General features: G+C 39.0%; 1 protein-coding gene and 2 long non-coding RNA genes across 3 annotated transcripts in view; 2 read left to right on the top strand and 1 right to left on the bottom strand.

The window, feature by feature from the left end:
• The window catches only part of LOC109100537 (calsyntenin-2-like), a 228,624-nt gene that overhangs the window by 47,860 nt on the left and 157,978 nt on the right, over window positions 1-22,786 (bottom strand). Inside the window, exon 6 of the mRNA XM_042777659.1 lies at window positions 20,033-20,218. Coding sequence (XP_042633593.1) covers window positions 20,033-20,218 — 186 coding nt within the window. The remainder of the gene's footprint in view (window positions 1-20,032; window positions 20,219-22,786) is intronic.
• LOC122148966 lies at window positions 9,353-10,206 on the top strand. The gene is made up of 3 exons (XR_006162753.1): window positions 9,353-9,391; window positions 9,514-9,604; window positions 9,934-10,206. It is a non-coding gene; the product is annotated as an uncharacterized LOC122148966 (long non-coding RNA).
• Window positions 16,808-17,107, top strand: LOC122148967. The gene is made up of 2 exons (XR_006162754.1): window positions 16,808-16,888; window positions 17,010-17,107. It is a non-coding gene; the product is annotated as an uncharacterized LOC122148967 (long non-coding RNA).

Below are 22,786 nucleotides of genomic sequence, written 5' to 3'. Positions count from 1 at the left end.
GTACAGGTCAATAAGATTTACATTACGCAAAGCAATTTCTAGCCCTACATGAGACTCACTGGCGGCTCTTGTCATCACATTGTCCAGTCCCAGAATAAACTGTCAGCATTTCAAGGTTGCACACTAATGGTTACACATTGTAAAGCATTTATTTTGTCTTATTATTATGGGTGTGCTTTTGAAAAAATATATCATATTTGATTGGCAACTTTGATGTCTGTTTCAGAAACACTTTCAAAAGTGTTTCAAACAATAAACACTGATTTCCATTAACTGCACAAAGTGTTTGGGAAAAAGTGACTGACATCAACAGGGGAAATGATATATTAACGAGGGAGAGTAAAGTTAAAAAGATCAACACACTTAATGCTTCACAAATCAGTCAGAGCTTTAATCACTCCACAATCATGTGCCAGAGTGGCTCTGACTTCATAATGCATCAGTTTCAAAGAGTCTTTCATCAGATTAAAATGGCTGATTTATTGAGATACGTGAAAATTGTTTTATGACCCATTTAAAAGTGTGTTGAACATGCAATATTTTGGAATAAAATCTTGAGATATGGTTAAGTGAATTGCAGGGATGAACTGATTTTTAAAATTCTTTCCCATACTGATAAGCCAATGATTATTTTCATGTTATGACTCATAAATGATAAATGGCAGATATTAAATTCTATATTACTATTTAGTCAAAATAAATTAAAAATAAACAATAAAACTAAAATCGATTGTTTTCAAAAGAGATACAAGTGCATTTGGGCATCACAACATTAGAATCTATAATATAGTATGATATAAATATCATATGTTATAATATATTATGTCAAATGGACATTCATTTTGTGATTTGCTAAAATGACCATTAAAATTGTGCTAATTACATTGTTAATGCTATAAAAGACTTAAAAGTGACTCTAACGCTCACTTAAAAAATGTAAAATATGCGATAGATCATGGCAAAAGTAATCTAAATGTAAAATTAAGGAAAATGTGCAGGCACAATTAAATATCCATTATACATTGTTACATGCCCATTTTGAATAATAAATTATACATTATATTATATTGTGCACCCATATTGCCTAGCAAATTGTTTTGCTATTCCTGTAGTTCGAATATTTTGTGATTAAACTCATTAAAGGGATACTCCATCCCAGAATTAAATTTTGTCATTATTCACTTATCCCCAAGTCGTTTCAAAACCCGTAAAAGCTTCGTTCGTCTTCAGAACACAATTTTAGATGTTTTGGATGAAAACAGGGAGGCTTGAGACTGTCCCATAGACTGCCAAATAAATAACAGTGTCAAGGTCCAGGAAAGTATGAAAAGCATCATCAGAATAGTCCAGCTGCCATCAGTGATTCAACCGGATCATTTATGAAGCAACGAGAATACTTTTTGTACACGAAGAAAACAAAAATCAGCGTAGCGCCATTTTGACAAATCTGACTAGTATTGCAAGCGGCGTACGCTCTTCTGTATCAGCCGTGTCACAAGGATATGTTTTGATGTGTATTTAGGCTTTGGTTTGAAAGCAAACAGCGCATAGGTGCAGAGCGGCTGACACAGAAGAACGTACGCCATCGCGTACTGCTCAGAATTGCCAAAATGGCACTACGCTGATTTGGAGAGACACAGAGGAGAGGCAATTGTTGAATAAGTCGTTATATTTTTGTTTTCTTCCTTCGTGTACAAAAAGTATTCTCGTCGCTTCATAACGTTATGGTTGAATCACTGATGGCAGATGGACTATTCTGATTATGCTTTTCATACTTTCCTTGACCTTGACATTGTTATTTATTTTTGGCAGGTCTATGGGACAGTCTCAAGCCTCCCAGATTTTCCTCCAAAAATCTCTTAAAATTGTGTTCCGAAGACGAACAAAGCTTTTTACGGGTTTGGAACAACATGGGGGGTAAGTGATTAAGAACAAAATTTTCCTTTTGGGATGGAGTAACCCCTTTAAGTTGCTGGTCTGACAGGAGAAAAAGATGTTTGGCTGAAAATTAGTCTTTTAACCGCAGAGCTTTTGCAGAGCGGCTCTCTCAGAATAGGTCCTCTCTGTCAAACAGCCCTTCTCCAATATGGCTGGTCTTGTCTTGCCACACCACATAGTCTCCGCACTGAAGATAAAGGGCCATCACAGGTCTCCAGGTGCATCTGTTGGAAAAGAGCTGCTTGCTGCCTGTTTCCAGGTTCATAATCCACACGCGTTGGTTCCCAATCCTGGGAGAACAAAACACGACGTATAGAAACCAGCAGGAGGTACAGAGTTTACACATCTGTGTAGATCTATGTAATATAAGATATGTAAATATAAATATAAATACATCTATAAATATAAATATGGTGTGTGACAATGCTAAACAAAGGGATTTCTTAAGGTACTTACAGATTCAAACGCTCACTATCAGTTCTGATGAATCACATGGTTTAGTTATGAATGTTTGTAACTGTATTATTTGGGTATTTGTTATATTGCTGTAAGGTAATAATAATAATATATAATTATTATTATGGCAAAAAACACCTCATGTTAAAATAACCTCTGTATTCTATTGAACTTAGTCCTCTGTTATAAGATTTTCTGTTCCCAAACCTGTGTATTATTGATTAACACATATTCCTGTTCCATTCATTTGCTTTAACCACCCTTAACATCACTTATCTCTTTGAGCACCTGACAGACTAACTTGCTTTCATATAAAGAGATTCTGCGTTCCCGCGCTCACAGCATCTGTGTCGTCACAATGATCAGATTTAATCTGAGCTGTATCCCTTTTTTTCTTTTAGTACAAAACATGCAAGAGGTATGACCAAATCATGATGAAAGCTATTGTGGTTAAACAGCAAACAGCAAGGTCAAAGGGAAAAAGGAATCCATTCTGGAATATTTTCCTGTTTACTGAGCAACATGTTATCCTCCCTGTGTCAAGGCTGGTACCATCACTATGTGCTTTAGTCATGTGTTCATTGCATGTTACACTTACTCTATGTCTTGGTGTGTGCTTTATACAAAATGAAGCTTAGAGGTAAGAATCAACCCTTAAGATATAAACATTTCCCATCTTCCTTGCTGAGCTGGCCTTTTATGGGACTCTTTCTGTATATTCAGAGAAATCCGAGTGCTTTGTATTCACCTCAGTCTGAGAAGATACTCCCTCAGCCCGTTTCCTCCCTAACTGATTATCTTAATTACATTATTCAATGGGGTCACTACTGCTCTGGTGGATAAAATGGGGCACCAGTACAGTACCACAGGGACTCCATACTCTACCTCTTTTTGGAGGGAAACGGTCTTCGAAAAAAAAAAGTTCCCCTCATTCAATAACCTAAGGGTAGCCCGTTCTGATTTCTGCCCCCAGATAAAACTGATCAAGAGAAGTTTTATAGCTCACTTCAAAACACAATATATGCAGTAAAAAAAAAAAAAAAAAAAAAAAACTCAAAAACACCTAAAACAAGCAGTGGGTCTTCCGTTAATTCCCAATCCGGCATACACAAGGGAATCATGTGTAACAGGACTACGGAATTAAAGTGCTTTCGGAAGGCTGGGCATCCAAATAATCGCTTGTGTGTGCGCTTGCGTACAATGACAATCATCTACTCCCCTGAGAGTGAATAATTCCAGCTCGATTATCCAACCCGAAACACCCAAAGCCAGAGGAGGCCAGACCTCATTCTGTTCAAAATAGAAAGACCATCTTCAAGGACCTTGGGGTGGACGATTAACATTAACTGCGGCATAAAGACATGTCATTGCTTATTCGTAAATGCCACAGGACGCCAAAGAAGTCGCGGCAGAGCAGCGCAGGGAGCTGATTTTGCCACTAGAGTAATTGCTGAAGTAAAAAGAACAGATGCGGGATACACATGGAAAAATAATGGGCCCCCGGAACTGTGGGGTTCGGGGTGAACATGGTTACAGAAAAGGGCTACATGGACAGGTGGACTTGGAATTAGTTGGCCATGGAATCTACACCTCATTTCTGTCATTTCTGAGTTTTCATCATAAAGACTGTTCTTGAAGACGCTCAATGGATGAATTGCAATGCTAATTAAGTGACTGAAGTGGTGGCCCCTATAATATATATTTGTAGTATTTATGGGGTTCTTCTGATTTGTCTTTTTGAAATCTAATCAGGGAGGAGAGGAGTGCCGAGGCAGTTGACAGGTAACCTACTTAGAGACCTGTGGGGAAGAAAAAATAGCAGAACATTTTGGATGTGAGATTCAAAACCTGTGCCACCACAAAATACGAACAAAAAAAAAAAAAAACTAAAAAAGAAACTTGTTGGAACCACCTGTACCAAAGCTCCGAGAAAGAACACTGAAGTCTGATAGTTTTAGAAAGGTGCAGGTCTTGCATTTGAACCCACAAGAGCTTTCCTTTTTAAACCTATATGAAATATATTCTTACAACAATTAGAATTAGCCATATTTTAAATTTAAATTAAAAAAATAGCTGTTGGTGTGTCGAAATGTCTATAGTATTGACATTTGTTTTGTTATTTTTCCACATTACCCCATCTGTAAAATTACCTGTTTTTTTTGTTGCCTTCAAAAGTCCTGGATTATGCTTGTCAAAAGTGTTGTTTTGGACAATAATCCCGGGTTTAAATCATCCATTTTGTGATGACTTGTGTTAAAAGGACCAACATTAGGTATAAAAAACAATTTATCAAAAGAAATAATTATTTCTAATGAATGCATGTTGATTTAAAATACGATTTATTTTGCAAGAAATTCTAAAAAAAAACAAAAATTAAAGTATTTATACTGATAATGGCAAAAAAAATTTTTTAAATAATCTTATAATTTCTTGAAGGGAATCTTACGTCATTTGGCCTCACAGTAAATTAGACTAAACTTAATGAATATGAAATGACAAAATATTGACCAAACTTAAAAGTCAATATAAAATAATACGGACCCATTTACTTTCTTATGCACAAAAAAAAAAACCCACACACAAAAGAATGAAATAATACACAGTTAGTATCACTTTAGAACAAGGTTCCATTAGTTAATGTTAGTTAATGTATTAATTAACATAAACAAACAATGGAACAATACATTTATTCCTGTATTTTTTCATCTTTTTAATGTTAGTTAAAGAAAATAAAATTTTCAGTGTTAGTTCTGTTAATTAACACATGATTTTTATTGCCGCCGTTTTGTAATCAATGTAGCCAAACCAGTATTCTGACCAGAACCCTCCATCTGGCCAGGAAGAAACTTTTGCTGACTGACATGTAAATAGCGACCAACCTACAGAGATTAACCTAGGGTTGCCAAATGTATCTGTGTCTTTTTGTTTCTAGTAGGAATTAATGCGAAAGACTGTATCTTAGGCAAAACACATCCCATCGCACGCAGAATCTTTGGATAACGTTGACCTTCAGTATCGCGAAAGAGTCTCTGTTGTTCATGTTGCCATCCAACGGCAGCTAAAATCAATGACCTTACAATCCGCTTTGTTTACTGCGAAATCTCTGGTCCGAGTGGAACTCCCCTTTACAGGTCAATTCTCCTGGAGTGACCTTGAGGTTAACTGCTCGCTCAAGGGCACAAACAGCCAAGTTTCATGTCGCGTCCAATGATGAATCAAATGTCTTGAGCTTTCAGCTACCAGCCCAGATCTTCACCACTACAACTAAACCACCTTCCACGAAGCCAAATTTCTCTCAAATCAACACAACTGCAAAAAAAAAAAAAAACTGTGGCGCATACAAGCTTCTGGACTATGACCAAAACCTGAACTCCTGAGTCCTACTTTACAGTACAAATTGATCTGGACTAAATGGATTAACGTCCTCTCAGCCAACGACCGTTTCGGTGCATTTGAAAAATGTCACAAAGTCTTTCAACAAACATCGATATGGGGTGTTTACCCTCAGTTAGATATGCAACATTAAAAGCAGCTCAGAAAGATCAGAGATGTTGCACTTGAGCTAGTGGCACGTCTGATGTGATAATGTGTATGTGTGTGGAAGTTGCTGTTAAGGACTGGTGTGGGGCAAAGGACTATCATTATGTTCCCTGCAAGAGGTCATTGCTGTGGAGAGCGTTTCAGACCGATTACAACATGTCTTCACCTGGCTCCCTGTTCCCCTTGGCAAAGCGTGGAGAGGCACGATGACACAAATATAACGCCCATGTATTGCTCTCAAGATCAAAAGAGTTATTCTGCACCTCAACGTTCAGCCAAGGGAAATGCTGAAAATTTGAGAAAATTAAGGTGTTTCCAAACACAAAAAAGCCGTATTATGAGCCAAATAAGCACTGGGAGAGAAAACATGCGTGCTGGTCCTTTGTGGCGGCTTGCCAATTGGTCCCTTCTGATAATAATGTCATTTTACCAGTGACAGATCACTTGTTTGCAATGGAAAAAATCTTCACATGGATAATGCATAAGTCAAAACTAAGGTAATGAAAATTATACAGATGCAAACTTCACATTCACATGTGCTTACTAGATAAATTGCGAGTTAGTCTTGCTAATAATGTCGGCCTAGTGTTGCCGTTTTCATGGTCCTGTTTAATCATAGGGGCTGGTGTTGTTGATGATTGAACCGCATGCAGGTCCTTCAGATGCCCCGGGGGCTCCATCACACTGTTCCATTTCCTTCCAGTGGCACTCTAGCTGGCCTGAAGGATTCCAGCTGTAATAACGTCTCCGCCTCATAAGAACCCTCAGACTGCAATTAGGGACTGACAGCAGAGTAATGATGCCTGTTCTCTCTCTGTCAAAAAAAAAACAACCCAGAAACGCCTTTACTGTACATGGGTCAAAATAATGCGAGACAGTGCAAATATTGATATGTTTTTTTGGTTTGTCTTGTACCACACATGGACTCTCACTGTGTTTTTCAAAGCAAGAACATCATTTGGTTAAAGATTTACGGTACATTTATATATTTCCTCTCGCGTCCCTCTGAGCGAGCTTTGTCTTAAACTGCTATAATCATGTGAGAAAAACTTACAGACTTTATACAAGTCTGAGTCATAAAAGTACACTACATGGAACAAAGATGAGACCTTGACACAGCGAGAGAATTCACGGATACACTTTACTGTTTCTGCGCAGGAACTCCTTAAATGTAACTCATTTCCCGTCAGGGAAATACCGACTGACAGTCTATAAATGTGTGCACTTTTTACCTCAGTTGAACGAATGAATAAGATTGACAAGAATCATATACTCAGAGTTTCACTCTACCACCATTTTACTAAAAAGACTCACATTAATTCAAATAAATGCCATTATTTGGAAAAAAATCTCTCTGTTTCATGCAGATAATTCCTAAAAAAGTATCATGTTTTCAACTGCTTCGGCACAACATTGATAATAATAAGACTATATTTTCTTTTCTAAGTAATGGCTGCGCTGAAAACTGAATATATTGAGGGAGTATACAACTATTTATAGTTAGTGTAACATTATGTATATTTAGGTACCCCAGTATTTCCATTGTTTTTCGGCCCTCCCCCACCTGCATCCATCATCTAATGCTATGGTACTGCCATCATCTCCCCTAAAGCAGCTACAATAACATAAATACACTGTATTTAAAGATAACCGTTTACCGGGAATCTCAAAATCACATAGCTATTTTTCATATTGTACCAGTAGCGGCCTACATCTATAATGTTGCCATGCTATTTGTTATTTATTTACCTTATTTTCCTCAACTTATTCTCTAGTCATACTTACTTAATCCCGGTACCGATCACCAACCCCAAATTTCACCCTTTTGTCAGGCTGTTTAGAGGCCGGTAGACCACCTTGGCTTAAGATAGGGACAACAACTACCTACTATCAACAAGACCTCTATTCCAACAAAAACATTTTGACCTTAAGCTGGTATTACCTTTTTTTTCTCAATTTCAACATTCACAACTAAATGTCATCTTGTAACAATGCTAGGTCCTAATGGGAGGATGTGCATGAGAGAGCTGCCATTCAATCTGAGACTCATGTTAAAGCGTTTTCTTCTGTGTTACTGACACATTTCACTCTCCACCACGTGTCTCACTCTAAGTAAGACTGGACCCTACTGCTTTAACAAGAGTCTCAGAAACCCTCTCATTGTCAAGGTGGCTGCCATGTCTCCTCCACATGGCGCCCCTCTCCACTCACCTAAACGCTGCCCACTCGGTCTCAGAGAAACTGGCCACTGACAGTCCATGCTGCATTTCTTCCTGACAAGAGTTTTCCCTTTAACCTACAGAGAATTGTGTTCTGAACCACTCTTTAATCCAGATCTAATCCATAGTCTTAATCTCTTTCCCTAATGCTGCTGGGCATCGTCTGGTATTGATAAAACTTCTCTTCAATTCTACCAACTGTGGTTTTGATCACCAGATGCGGAAACTGTAGACGTAATCTTAAATATCTCAGATATTTACTAAAGAACCAAAACAAAGTATTCTACGTATATATATATACATATAATATATATATAATAGAGAAGAGAGAGAGAGAGAGAGAGAGAGAGAGAGAGAGACCCGCCCCTCTTACAGGTTTAACACAATGCCTACTGTGTCACCATAGCGCTCACCAGGTTTATCAGAATTACCCCAGCACTTCTTTTGTCTCCTTCTCAGCTCTCAGTCAGGACTTGGCCCGTGCTTCATCCATGTTGCTATGGTAAACTGATCTGTCAGGTTCTGTGGCACGACCCACTCTGGGATATTGGCTGCCTGTCGTCCATCAAATCTGAAGATGAGGTCGCTGTCCCTCGGCCATTGTCTGTCAGCAAGGAAGCCGTTCCAATTGGTGGACGCGCTAGGCGCCGGGAGAAGGTCTGTGCTGGCCCGAGGCTGCTCCTGCAGAGAAATAAAAGCACAGAGGTTAGTTCAGGTTACCGCAAGAGGCAGCGCTGAAAAATTACAAGCTGTCAGTCATAAAGAGTTAAAATCATATTAGCTGCCCTGGCATTCAAATATACTATGCATACAGCACACTTCAAATCAAATTAGAGATGAAAAGCAAGTAACATTTAGTTCCGAGACCCACATTCAACCCTGACTGAAATGTTATATCTGAAAGCAAACGTCTCATAAGTCATAGCTGTTGGATGTGGCCTAGCAACACTCTGGTATTTTAAGCTAGGGTGATTCATGGCAATTTAAAAGAGATTTAAGTGTGGTGTGTAAATGTCTTCAATTAAATCGCATTCATTTTTTCTCCTACACCATTTTTATAACATATATAACATTTTATATTTTATATGTAAGAACATTATAATTCTACAGTGTCACTTTGTCTGTTCCGCTTTTATTTTGAAAAGCGCCGTTTTTTCTTCGGATGTTTTTTTTTGTGACGCTAGACTTCCGCTACTCTCCTCTTCACAATGTGGTGTTCACGTATCGTCGGAAGAACGGTAAAAACTTGTAACCACTTTAGTAATTTATCATGTTTCATCCATTTGAATCTTGTAAAGAAAGAGTTTACATTGTGATTTACTTTATTATTTTTGTATTGCTCGTACATGTTATTTCTAAGAGCTCCGAACTGTGAGGGTGTGTCGAGCTAGAGAGCATGGTAGCTGATGGCAGAAACTCTTTGATTAGCGCCCTTGGAGAAGCGGAATGAGGTATGAAGGAAAATGGGTGGAGTTTGTATTATTATCAGAAGGGATATTGTTTATGGAAAAGAGAATGTCAATACTTCATTTGTTTATGGGTTTATTGCACATGTCATCAATATAAAAAACATTATTTATGTAAACAATTATAATATATTGTTTCATTTAAAAAGAAGCATGTGATATTTCATTTGTCAGGAAGGCTTAAAAACACATTTCATATTTCATATTGGTCATTTGTTAAAATGATTTGTATTAATATGTGAACATGATTAATGTGCGAATTATTTGTGAAAACTACATAGAAGCATTTTGTATTTCTTCTGTTTATTCTGTAGTTTTCACGGTGTTCATGGTGCATGGTGCTCGTTGAGAGGAAGAAATAAATTGACACCGTTTGAAACTCTCTGCGTCTTGATCAATATATCCGAGGGGCTGCTACAGTGAAAACTCATCGCTGCACCAGCCCTGCCATCCCTGGTGAGAAGCTGATGCCATCACATCTGAAGTCCAACCACCAACCTAATACCGGCCAGTTTACTTCACTTGCATCCAACTCCTGCACACAGGCAAGACTTAAAATGGACAGCATGCTTAAGGTACAGCTAGAGCTGCAAAAAAGAGACACTGGGTGCCAAGGAGCAAAAAGGCTGAAAAGGGACAATCTTTTTACACACGCTTGCAGCATAACTGAAGTGACTAAATAATAATATGGTATTATAAGGTCAAAATATCTTGCAAGCTAATTCTCAGTTCCTAACGCTTCTAAAACTGGTGACTATTTCAAGAAACTAGCCCATGCGCTTGGGTCATGTCTGTTTATGAAAAGGTTAAAAGGGTTGTTTTGTTGTTACTGTTTTAAGCTAAAAATCCTTTTAGATGTCCATAATCTGTTAATGCGTGGCATAAATATTACTCTGTGGTAAAGGGTAACTACAGCTTTATAAATGTAAATTCAGGCGTTGGACAATCGAAGGCTACACTCGACTTAAAGCAGCAGCACAAACAAACAATATGTCACTTAAAGACAACCCATGCAGGTCCAGCTCACGTGAAAGAAAGCTAACAGAGAAAGGCCAAGAGACCAGAAAAACGTGAGAAAGCATTTAACAAGACCTATGACGCTTGGAAGCTGGTAGCAAGGGAGACTAGGACAAAATTAAAAACCCTCTGTTCATCAGAAGACCTTATTGAATTACAGCAAGACATTCAAGCAAAGCATGATGGCGTGTGCCAGCAGTATGAACCTCTACTTCGTAACAGTAACACCACACCAGAGATTGTAAAGAAGATGGATGCCTGTGTTACGCTAACAAAAGACATTCGTGACCTTATTAGTAACCGTCTAGAGACTATTAATCAAGATTATAATGATCAACTTGAGAAGGAAATGGGAAGAGAAAACATTAAACAAAGATGAATATGGGTCTGTCTTTGGCCACACTAAAACTGAAACGGTAAGCTCAGCGGAGTCACCGGAGAGATTGAGCAACCACTCCAGCTCAACCAGTACCCACAGCTGTAGAGTAGATGCACAAGCAGAGCTTGCGGCTAAGCTGGAACAATCAAAAGCCATGAAAGAAATCCAAGCACAGCAAGCACATCTTCACAAGTTAGAAGGTGAATGGAAACTTAAAAGAAGCAAAAATGTTAGTAGAAATAAACAAAAAGAGTTGGAAATGCAACAACAGTTGGAACAAGAGAGAACCAAATTGCAGCAGTTACAAGCAGCAAAAGACGTTGCCATAGCAGCAGCTCGTGTGAGAGCATATGACAATTTTGAAGGGTTTGAGAACCATGATGAGGAGATTAATGACCAAAACTAACTCTGCTTGCTACAGAAAGCAAATGAACCTCGATTAAATCCTGATGCTGCATCATTCCATCCACACCAAGCTGCTCCTGAGGTGACAATGACCCAGGAGTCTGTCAGTCTAGCCCAGGTAATCGCCAGCTCATTAAGCATGAACCGCTTGCCGGTCCCTGAACCAACCACGTTCCGTGGTGACCCTTTACAGTTTACAGATTGGAGGATGACATTCATAGCTCTTATTGATAGAAAACCCCTCCCACCAAGTGAGAAGATGTTTTATCTAAAAAATTATCTTGCTGGAGAGGCGCGCAAAGCGGTAGAAGGTTTCTTTTATCGAGATTCAGAAAGTGCATACAATGGAGCATGGAAAGTTTTACAAGACAGATATGGGAACCCATTCATCATACAAAAGGCTTTCAGAGATAAGCTCATGAGATGGCCAAAGATCAACACAAACGATCCACTAGCACTACAAGAGTTCGCTGACTTCCTCCAAGGCTGCACTGAGGCGATGCCCCACGTCAAAGGACTAGCTATCCTTAACGATTGTGAGGAAAACCACAAGTTGCTCAAAAAATTACCAGAATGGATTGTGCGCAAGTGGAGTCGAATTGTTGTAGAGGAACTTGACACATCCGGAAGCTATCCAGATCTTGCATGCTTCACAAACTTCCTGAGCAAAGAGGCACGGATAGCCTGTAACCCTATTGCTTCTCCATTGTTGATGAACTTCAGGGCCACAAATGAAAGATCACCAAAGAGAGCCAAAGCTCCCAACACAAATACACAAACAAAGAGTTTCGCTCAGGAGAAACAAGAAACAAACGGCAGTAAACCAAAATCACCTTGCTTCATCTGTAAAAGTGAAGCTCATAACATCACCAAGTGCCCCACCTTTGCAGCAAAGAGTAGTGAAGACAAAAAAGCATTCATCTGTGAAAATCGGCTCTGCTTTGGGTGCTTGAGGAAGGGTCACATGACCAAAGATTGTAAGAGACGACACACATGCAGCATATGCAGCCGTCGTCACCCAACCTGCTTGCACGATGACAGGAAACAAAGACCTGTGGAAGCAACAACGAATAGCTCCACTTCCACAGAAAACCATGCAAGCTTGGAAACGCACAATGTCGTATCCCATGCATTAACACAACGTGCGTCCGCTACCTCAAGTATCGTCCCAGTCCTTGTGTCTTCAATACAAGAGCCACACAGAGAAGTACTTACATACGCAATACTGGACACACAGAGTGACTCAACATTTGTCTTAGAAGATATACTTGACAAACTGAATGTTGATGCCCAACCAGTAAAATTAAAATTGAGTACTATGACGGCTATTGACACAATCATGTCTAGCAAGAACGTCCGTGGTCTACAAGTTCGAGGACTGCACTCTAAGAACCACATCCAATTACAGCAGGCCTACAGCCGTGACTTTATCCCGGTGGACAAGTCTTACGTTCCAACGAAGGAAACAGCCTTACTCTGGCCTCATCTCAGACATTTGGCAGATAAGCTACCACCCCTTCAAGACTGTGATGTAGGGCTCTTGATTGGATATGACTGTCCAGCAGCACTAACTCCTCTTGAGGTTATCATTGGGGACAAAAATCAACCGTTTGCACAGAGATCAAATCTAGGATGGAGTATCATAGGCTCATCAAATCCTCACCTAGACAGACAAGGAAGTCAGAGCTTTGTGCATCGGCTCACAGTAAAAGAACTGCCAATTCCATCGACGACAGATGTTCTAAAAGCCCTAGAATCAGATTTCACAGAGAGAACTTATGAAGATAAATATGTGTCCCAGAACGATGTTCATTTCATACAGTTCCTCAGTGACAACATCATGCAGAAGAAAGATGGACATTATGAGATGCCCCTCCCTTTCAAGGGCAACAGTCCACCCAACCTACCAAACAACAAGAGGCTAGCCACAGTTCGCCTGCAGTGCCTTAAGAAGAAGTTAAAGACCAACAAACAATATTATGATCAATACAAAACATTCATGGAAGAAACAATTAACAAGGGTGATGCAGAGCCTGCCCCTACAACATTTACAGGAGAGACTGAATGGTACCTTCCGCATCACGGCATATATCACCCCAAACCAGACAAGCTGAGAGTCGTATTTGACTGTTCAGCCAAATTCCATGGTGTTTCTCTAAACGACACTCTACTAACTGGGCCTGATCTTATCAATCCTCTGGTAGGAGTTCTCTGCCGCTTCAGGAAGGAGGCTGTAGCGATCATTTGTGATATCGAAAGAATGTTTTATCAGTTCTCTGTCACTCCTGAATCGAATTATCTGAAATTCCTCTGGTGGAAAGATGGAGATTTGGAGAAGGAACCACAGGAATACAGGATGGCGGTTCATCTCTTCGGAGCTGCTGCCTCGTCTCCAGGATGTGCCAACTTTGGCTTGAAACATCTGGCACGGCAACACAAAGCTACCTATCCACTAGCATCAACATTTGTAGAGAAAAACTTTTATGTTGATGACGGGCTAGTCAGTGTTCCTCGGTCGAGGAAGCCAAGAAACTGATCACTGAGTCACAGGAGTTGTGCAATAGAGGAGGCCTACGCCTCCATAAATTCAACTCTAATGAGGAAGCAGCCCTCGCCTGCTTAGATCCCTCAGAAAGAGCAGCAACCATTGAACCTCTAGGACTGGAACCAACCCTATCAGAGCGTGCACTCGGCATTCAATGGTCGATTAAAATCTGACACTTCAGTTTTAACAGCAGCTTGAAAGATCAGCCTTCAACCCGGCGTGGTTGCCTTTCTGTCATTGCCTCTCTTTATGATCCACTTGGATACATCGCTCCATTCAGCCTAACTGGAAAGCGTATACTTCAAGAGCTGTGTCACAGAGGCATCGGATGGGATGATCCACTCCCAGAAGATATAAGGCCACGGTGGGAGGAGTGGATAAATGGGCTTCAGAGGTTGAAAGAGGTTTCAATTCGATGTTACCACCCATATGACTTCCATAACATTGTCAGAATAGAGCTGCACCATTTTTCGGACGCCAGCTGCGTGGGATACGGTGCATGTTCTTACCTCAGGTTTAAAAATGACAAGGATGAAGTCCATTGCAGTCTCGTGCTGGCGAAAGCAAGGGTTGCACCCTCAAAGGTCAAAAGTATCCCGAGACTAGAACTCGCGGCAGCTGTGGTTTCTACGAAAGTCAGTGTCATGTTAAAAGGTGAACTTGACATAGCGATTGATGAAGAGGTTTTCTGGACAGATTCAAAAGTTGTGCTTGGGTATATTAACAATGATGCCTGTAGATTCCACATATTTGTTGCAAACCGTGTTCAGCTGATAAGGGATAACAGTGATCCCAGTCAGTGGCACTATGTGGACACCGCAGAAAACCCGGCAGATCATGCTTCCCGAGGTCTTCGTGCTCCAGACATTCATTCAACAAACTGGCTGCGAGGACCGAAGTTTCTCTGGGAGAGTAAATTACTTCTAACACCCAGCGCTCCATCAGAATTACTTGTTGGTGATCCTGAAGTCAAGACAATTCAGGTGTTTGCAACGGAAGTCAAAAACTACAATGACATCCTCAGGCGTCTGTGTCAGTTTTCCTCCTGGACAACAATTCTTAAGGTGGAGGCAAGAATCAAGAGGCTGGGGTCTAAACAGAAACAGCACAGTGAGTATGTGACTGTTAAGGAGCGTGAGAAGGCTGCATATGAAGTGATTAAGATCGTACAGCAGCAAGCTTTTCCCCAGGAGATAAAGATGCTTCAGGGTAAAAAAAAAGACCTTCCAAACTCAAGCTCTCTTTTCCGTCTCGACCCTGTCTGGTCTGAAGGACTCCTCTGTGTTGGTGGCAGATTGAACCAGTCATCGCTCTGTCATAAAGTCAAGCACCCAGTCATCCTACCGAATAACAGCCACATCACCAAGCTGATTGTGTCTCATTTCCACGCTAAGACATGCCATCAGGGTCGAAGCCAGACTTTAATGGAGCTTCGGGCCAATGGATTCTGGGTAATTGGTGGGAGCAGATTGGTTGCTAAGCTGATACACACTTGTGTGCTTTGCAGGAAACTGCGACGGCCGACAGAGAGACAACAAATGGCCGAACTTCCCACAGAACGAGTTGAAGCCTCAGCACCTTTCACATACAGAGGCATGGACTGTTTCGGTCCTTTCATTGTAAGGAAAGCCCGCAAAGAGTACAAAAGATACGGCTTGATTTTCACATGTCTGTACTCTAGAGCTGTTCATATTGAAATGTTCGAAGATTTATCAACAGACTCATTCATCAACTCATTGAGATGCTTCATCAGCCTGAGAGGAGCTGTTAAACAACTTCGCTGCGACCAAGGCTCTAATTTTGTTGGCGCCAGGAATGAGCTCAAGGAAGCACTTAAACAATGTGACACTAAGCTACTGGAAATCTTCCTGACTGAGAAGCAGTGCGAATTTGTCTTCAATGCTCCCTCTGACAGTCCTGCAGGTGGTGTCTGGGAACGCCAGATCAGAACTGTTAGTAATGTGCTGAATGCCGCCTTTGCACAGTGTCCAGGTCGACTTGATGACGCCTCCCTCAGAACACTGCTATATGAGACCATGGCTATCGTTAACAGCCGCCCGTTAACAGTGGATGGAATCAATGATCCACAGGCACTGGAGCCTATAACGCCGAATCATCTCATTATGATGAAATCTAAAGTTGCTCTTCCTCCTCCTGGAGTATTTGTCAGGGAGGACCTATATGCGACAAAGAGGTGGAGAAGAGTTCAGTATCTCATCGAACAGTTTTGGAGCCGCTGGAAAAAGGAGTATCTGCTGAACATATCCTTGAGACAGAAATGGCACTCACCTCAGCGCAACCTCAAAGTGAATGACATTGTCATTGTTAAAGACGACAACCTCCCAAGAAATCAGTGGCAACTTGGACGGGTGATTGAGACTGTTCAAAGTAGTGATGGCTTGGTTCGTCGAGTTAAAGTGCAAGTTGGTGAGAGGAAACCTCATAAAAAACAAGATCCACCCTCCAAGCCCTCAGTTATTGAGAGACCAATAAAAAATTGGTGCTCCTCCTAGAGAACTGATAAAAAAAAAAAAAGCGATTGACAACACTGCACAAACTGCTTTATTATGCATAATGCCATATAGTTACGCCTCTGATAGCTTAACTTCAGGCTATTCATTTCTTAGAGTCAAGAAATCCTGCACAATTCACTTACTCTTTGTATATTTGTTTATTCATTGTACTAGGATTTGGTGGGAGTGTAAATGTCTTATAAATCGCATTCATTTTCTCCTACACAGTTTATAACATATATAACATTTTATATTTATATGTTAAGACATTATAATTCTACAGTGTCACTTTGTCTGTTTCCGTTTTTATTTTGAAAAGCGCCGTTTTTCTTCGGATGGTTTTTTTTGTGACGTTAGACTTCCGCTACTCTCTCTTCACAATGTGGTGTTCACGTATCGTCGGAAGAACGGTAAAAACTTGTAACCACTTTAGTAATTTATCATGTTCATCCATTTGAATCTTGTAAAGAAAGAGTTTACATTGTGATTTACTTTATTATTTTTGTATTGCTCGTACATGTTATTTCTAAGAGCTCCGAACTGTGAGGGTGTGTCGAGCTAGAGAGCATGGTAGCTGATGGCAGAAACTCTTTGATTAGCGCCCTTGGAGAAGCGGAATGAGGTATGAAGGAAACTGGGGTGGAGTTTGTATTATTATCAGAAGGGATATTGTTTATGGAAAAGAGAATGTCAATACTTCATTTGTTTATGGGTTTATTGCACATGTCATAAATATAAAAACATTATTTATGTAAACAATTATAATATATTGTTTCATTTAAAAGAAGCATGTGATATTTCATTTGTCAGGAAGGCTTAAAAACACATTTCATATTTCATATTGGTCATTTGTTAAAATGATTTGTATTAATATGTGAACATGATTAATGTGCGAATTATTTGTGAAACTACATAGAAGCATTTTGCATTTCTTCTGTTTTATTCTGTAGTTTTCACGGTGTGTCATGGTGGTGCTCGTTGAGAGGAAGAAATAAATTGACACCCGTTTGAAACTCTCTGCGTCTTGATCAATATATCCAAGGGGCCGCTACATGGTGTTAGTTTGGATGAGGAAGCATATGTTATGAATATGTGAACTATCCCATTAAAAAGGAAATATAAGAAGATATATCTAATTGTGTTCACACTCGCTTTGAAGACAAGTCTAGCATGGATGCCCTAAATATGCAAGATCAGCGCCACCTATCAATCTTTGATTAGCCTCCTGTCATCCTCCCTCGCTTCCATGCCTCTCTCTGCATGTTTTATGTTTGGGAATACTGGAGGATATTGAATCTTTTTTCTTCACTCTGGGGTGACAGGATGACCAGCACAGAGGGACAGAATGAGCGATGAGCAGCGGCGATGTCAGAGCAACGTGTTCTCATTCCACAACTCCACATCACTCACTTCGGAACAGGCCCAAAGAGAGACAGAAGCGAGAGAGAATATGGCAGCGGTGCTGCTTTTAAACTATGCACTATTTATTTCTGCCAATCAATACTGGACAATAAATTCACCACCAGACTCCAAGTGAGCGTCTGAGCTCTTCTATTTCCAGAAATACCATAAAGGTACAGGTCAATAAGATTACATTACGCAAGCAATTTCTAGCCCTACATGAGACTCACTGGCGGCTCTTGTCATCACATGTCCAGTCCAGAATAAACTGTCAGCATTTCAAGGTTGCACACTAATGGTTACACATTGGAAGCATTTATTTGTCTTATTATTTGGGTGTGCTTTTGAAAAAATATATCATATTTGATTGGCAACTTTGATGTCTGTTTCAGAAACACTTTCAAAAGTGTTTCAAACAATAAACACTGATTTCCATTAACTGCACAAAGTGTTTGGGAAAAAGTGACTGACATCAACAGGGGAAATGATTATTACTGAGGGAGAGGTAAAAAGATCAACACACTTAATGCTTCACAAATCAGTCAGAGCTTTAATCACTCCACAATCATGTGCCAGAGTGGCTCTGACTTCATAATGCATCAGTTTCAAAGAGTCTTTCATCAGATTAAAATGGCTGATTTATTGAGATACGTGAAAATTGTTTTATGACCCATTTAAAAGTGTGTTGAACATGCAATATTTGGAATAAAATCTTGAGATATGGTTAAGTGAATTGCAGGGATGAACTGATTTTAAAATTCTTTCCCATACTGATAAGCCAATGATTATTTTCATGTTATGACTCATAAATGATAAATGGCAGATATTAAAATTCTATACTATTTAGTCAAAATAAATTAAAAATAAACAATAAAACTAAAATCGATTGTTTTCAAAAGAGATACAAGTGCATTTGGGCATCACAACATTAGAATCTATAATATAGTATGATATAAATATCATATGTTATAATATATTATGTCAAATGGACATTCATTTTGTGATTTGCTAAAATGACATTTAAAATTGTGCTATTACATTGTTAATGCTATAAAAGACTTAAAAGTGACTCTAACGCTCACTTAAAAAATGTAAAATATGCGATAGATCATGGCAAAAGTAATCTAAATGTAAAATTAAGGAAAATGTGCAGGCACAATTAAATATCCATTATACATTGTTACATGCCCATTTTGAATAATAAATTATACATTATATTATATTGTGCACCCATATTGCCTAGCAAATTGTTTTGCATATTCCTGTAGTTCGAATATTTGTGAATTAAACTCATTAAAGGGATACTCCATCCCAGAATTAAAATTTTGTCATTATTCACTTATCCCCAAGTCGTTCCAAACCCGTAAAAGCTTCGTTCGTCTTCAGAACACAATTTTAGATGTTTTGGATGAAAACAGGGAGGCTTGAGACTGTCCCATAGACTGCCAAATAAATAACAGTGCCAAGGTCCAGGAAAGTATGAAAAGCATCATCAGAATAGTCCAGCTGCCATCAGTGATTCAACCGTATCATTATGAAGCAACGAGAATACTTTTTGTACACGAAGAAAACAAAAATCAGCGTAGCGCCATTTTGACAAATCTGACTAGTATGCAAGCGGCGTACGCTCTTCTGTATCAGCCTTGTCACAAGGATATGTTTTGATGTGTATTTAGGCTTTGGTTTGAAAGCAAACAGCGCATAGGTGCAGAGCGGCTGACACAGAAGAACGTACGCCATCTGCGTACTGCTCAGAATTGCCAAAATGGCACTACGCTGATTTGGAGAGACACAGAGGAGAGGAATTGTTGAATAAAGTCGTTATTTTTGTTTTATTTGTGTACAAAAAGTATTCTCGTCGCTTCATAACGTTATGGTTGAATCACTGATGGCAGATGGACTATTCTGATTATGCTTTTCATACTTTCCTTGACCTTGACATTGTTATTTATTTGGCAGTCTATGGGACAGTCTCAAGCCTCCAGATTTTCCTCCAAAATATCTTAAATTGTGTTCCGAAGACGAACAAAGCTTTTACGGGTTTGGAACAACATGGGGGTAAGTGATTAATGACAAAATTTTCCTTTTGGGATGGAGTAACCCTTTAAGTTCTGGTCTGACGGATAAAAGATGTTTGCTGAAATAGTCTTTACCGCAGAGCTTTTGCAGAGACTTCTCAGAATAGGTCTCTCTGTCACAGCCCTTCCCAATATGGCTGGTCTGTAGTTCCACCATGGCTCGCACTGAAGATAAAGGGCCATCACAGGTCTCCAGGTGCATCTTGGAAAAGAGCTGCTTGCTGCCTGTTCCAGGTTCATAATCCACACGCTTGTTCCAACCTGGGAGAAAAACACACGTTAGAAACCAGAGAGGTACAGAGTTACAATCTGTGTAGATCTATGAATATAAATATGTAAATATAAATATAAAACATCTATAAATATAAATATGGTGTGTAAATGCTAACAAAGGGATTTCTTAGGTACTACAGATTCAAACAGCTCACTATCAGTCTGATGAATCACATGGTTTATTTATGAATTTGTAACTGTATTATTTGGTTAATTGTTTATTGCTTAATAATAATAATAATAATAATTATTATTATTGCAAAAAACAATAATTTAAAATACTCTGTATTTATTGAACTTAGTCTCTGTTATAATATTTCTGTTCCCACCTTTATTATTGATTACACATATTCTTTCCATCATGCTTTAACACCCTTTAACATCACTATCTCTTTGACACACAGACTACTTGCTTTCATATCAGAGTTCTGCTTTCGCTACAGCATCTGTTGTCGTCACATATCAGATTTACATCTGAGCTGTATCCTTTTTTTCTTTTAGTACAAACATGAAGAGGTAGGACCAATCATGATGAAAGCTATGGTTAAAAGCAAACAGCAAGGTCAAAGGAAAAAGGAATCCATCTGGAATTATTTTCTTTACTGACACATGTTATCCTCCTGTTCAAGGCTGGTACATCACTATGTGCTTTAGTATGTGTTCATGCATGTTACATTACTCTTGTCTTGTGTGCTTTATAAAACATGAAGCTTAGAGTAAGAATAACCCTTAAGATAAAACATTTCACTCTTCCTTGCTGGCCTTTATGGACTCTTTCTGTATAATTCAGAGAACCGAGTGCTTTGTATTCACCTCAGCTGAGAGATACTCCCTCAGCCCGTTTCCCTAACTGAATATCTTATTACATTATTCATTGGCACTACTGTGGATAAAATGGGGCGACAGTACAGTACCACAGGACTCCATCTCTACCTCTTTTTGAGGGAAAGGTCTTAAAAAAAGTTCCTCATTAATACCTAAGGTAGCCGTTCTGCCCCAGATAAACTGAGCAGAGAAGTTTTATAGCTCACTTCTAAACACAATATATGCAGTAAAAAAAAAAAAAAAAAAAAAAAACTCAAAAAAACCTAAACAGCAGTGGGTCTTCTTTTAATCCGGCATCACAAGGGAAGCATGTGTAACAGGACTACGGAATAAAGTGCTTTCGGAGGCATGGCATCCAAATAATGTTGTGTGTGCGCTGCGTAATGACTCATCTACTCCCTGGAGAGTGAATAATTCCCTCGATTATCCAAACACACCAAAGCCAGAGGCCAGACTCATTCTGTTCAATAGAAAGACCATTTCAAGACCTTGGGGTGACGATTAACATTAACTGCGGCATTAAACATTCATTGCTTATTCGTAAATGCCACAGACGCCAAAAAGTCGCGGCAGAGCAGCGCAGGGACTGATTTTGCCACTGGAATTGCTGAAGTAAAAAGAACAGACTGGGATACACATGGAAAAATAATGGGGAACTGTGGGGTTCGGGGTGACATGGTACAGAAAAGGGCTACATGACAGGTGGACAGGAAATTAGTTGGCCAGGAATCTCACCTCATTTCTGTCATTTCTGAGTTTTCATCATAAGACTGTCTTGAGACGCTCATGGATGAATGCAATGCTAATTAAGTGACTGGAAGTGGTGTATATATATATATTTGTATATTTATGGGGTTCTTCTGATTTGTGCTTTTTGAAATCTAATCAGGGAGTGTAGTGGAGAGTGACAGGAAACTATTAGAGAGAGAAAAAATAGCAGAACATTTTAGGATGTGAGATTCAAACCTGTGCCACCACAAATCGAAAAACTTGTGGAACCACTGTACCAAAGCTCCGAGAACACTGAAGTCTGATAGTTTTAGAAAGTGCAGGTCTGCATTTGAACCAAAGCTTTCTTTTTACCTATATGAAAATATTTTAAACAATTAATTAAGCAATTTTAATTAAAAAAAGCTGTTGGTGAAATGTTATAGTATGACATTTGTTTTGTTATTTTCCACATTACCATCTGTAAATTACCTTTTGCCTTTCAAAAGTCTGGATATGCTTTAAAAGTGGTGTTTTGGACAATATCCGTTTAAATCATCATCATTTTGTGATGACTTTGTGTTAAAAAGGACCAAATTAAGGTATAAAACAATTTATCAAAAGAAAATAATTATTTCTAATGAATGCATGTTGATTTAATACGTTTATGGCAAGAAATTATAAGGATTTATACTGATAATGGCAAAAAAAATATTTTAAAATAATCTTATAATTTCTTGGAAGGGAATTGCATGTCATTTTATTCACAGTAAATTAGACTAAACTTAATGAATATGAAATGACAAAATATTGACCAAACTTAAAAGTCAACATAAAATAATAATGGACCCATTTACTTTCTTTATGCACAAAAAAAAAAAAACCCACACACAAAAAGAATGAAATAATAATAATAAAGTTGGTATCACTTTAGAATAAGGTTCCATTAGTTAATGTTAGTTAATGTATTAATTAACATAAACAAACAATGAACAATACATTTATTCCTGTATTTATTCATCT

The sequence above is a fragment of the Cyprinus carpio genome, chromosome A2 (assembly GCF_018340385.1).
Source record: "Cyprinus carpio isolate SPL01 chromosome A2, ASM1834038v1, whole genome shotgun sequence".
Lineage (NCBI taxonomy): Eukaryota > Metazoa > Chordata > Actinopteri > Cypriniformes > Cyprinidae > Cyprinus > Cyprinus carpio.
This window is presented reverse-complemented; position numbering and strand designations above follow the sequence as displayed.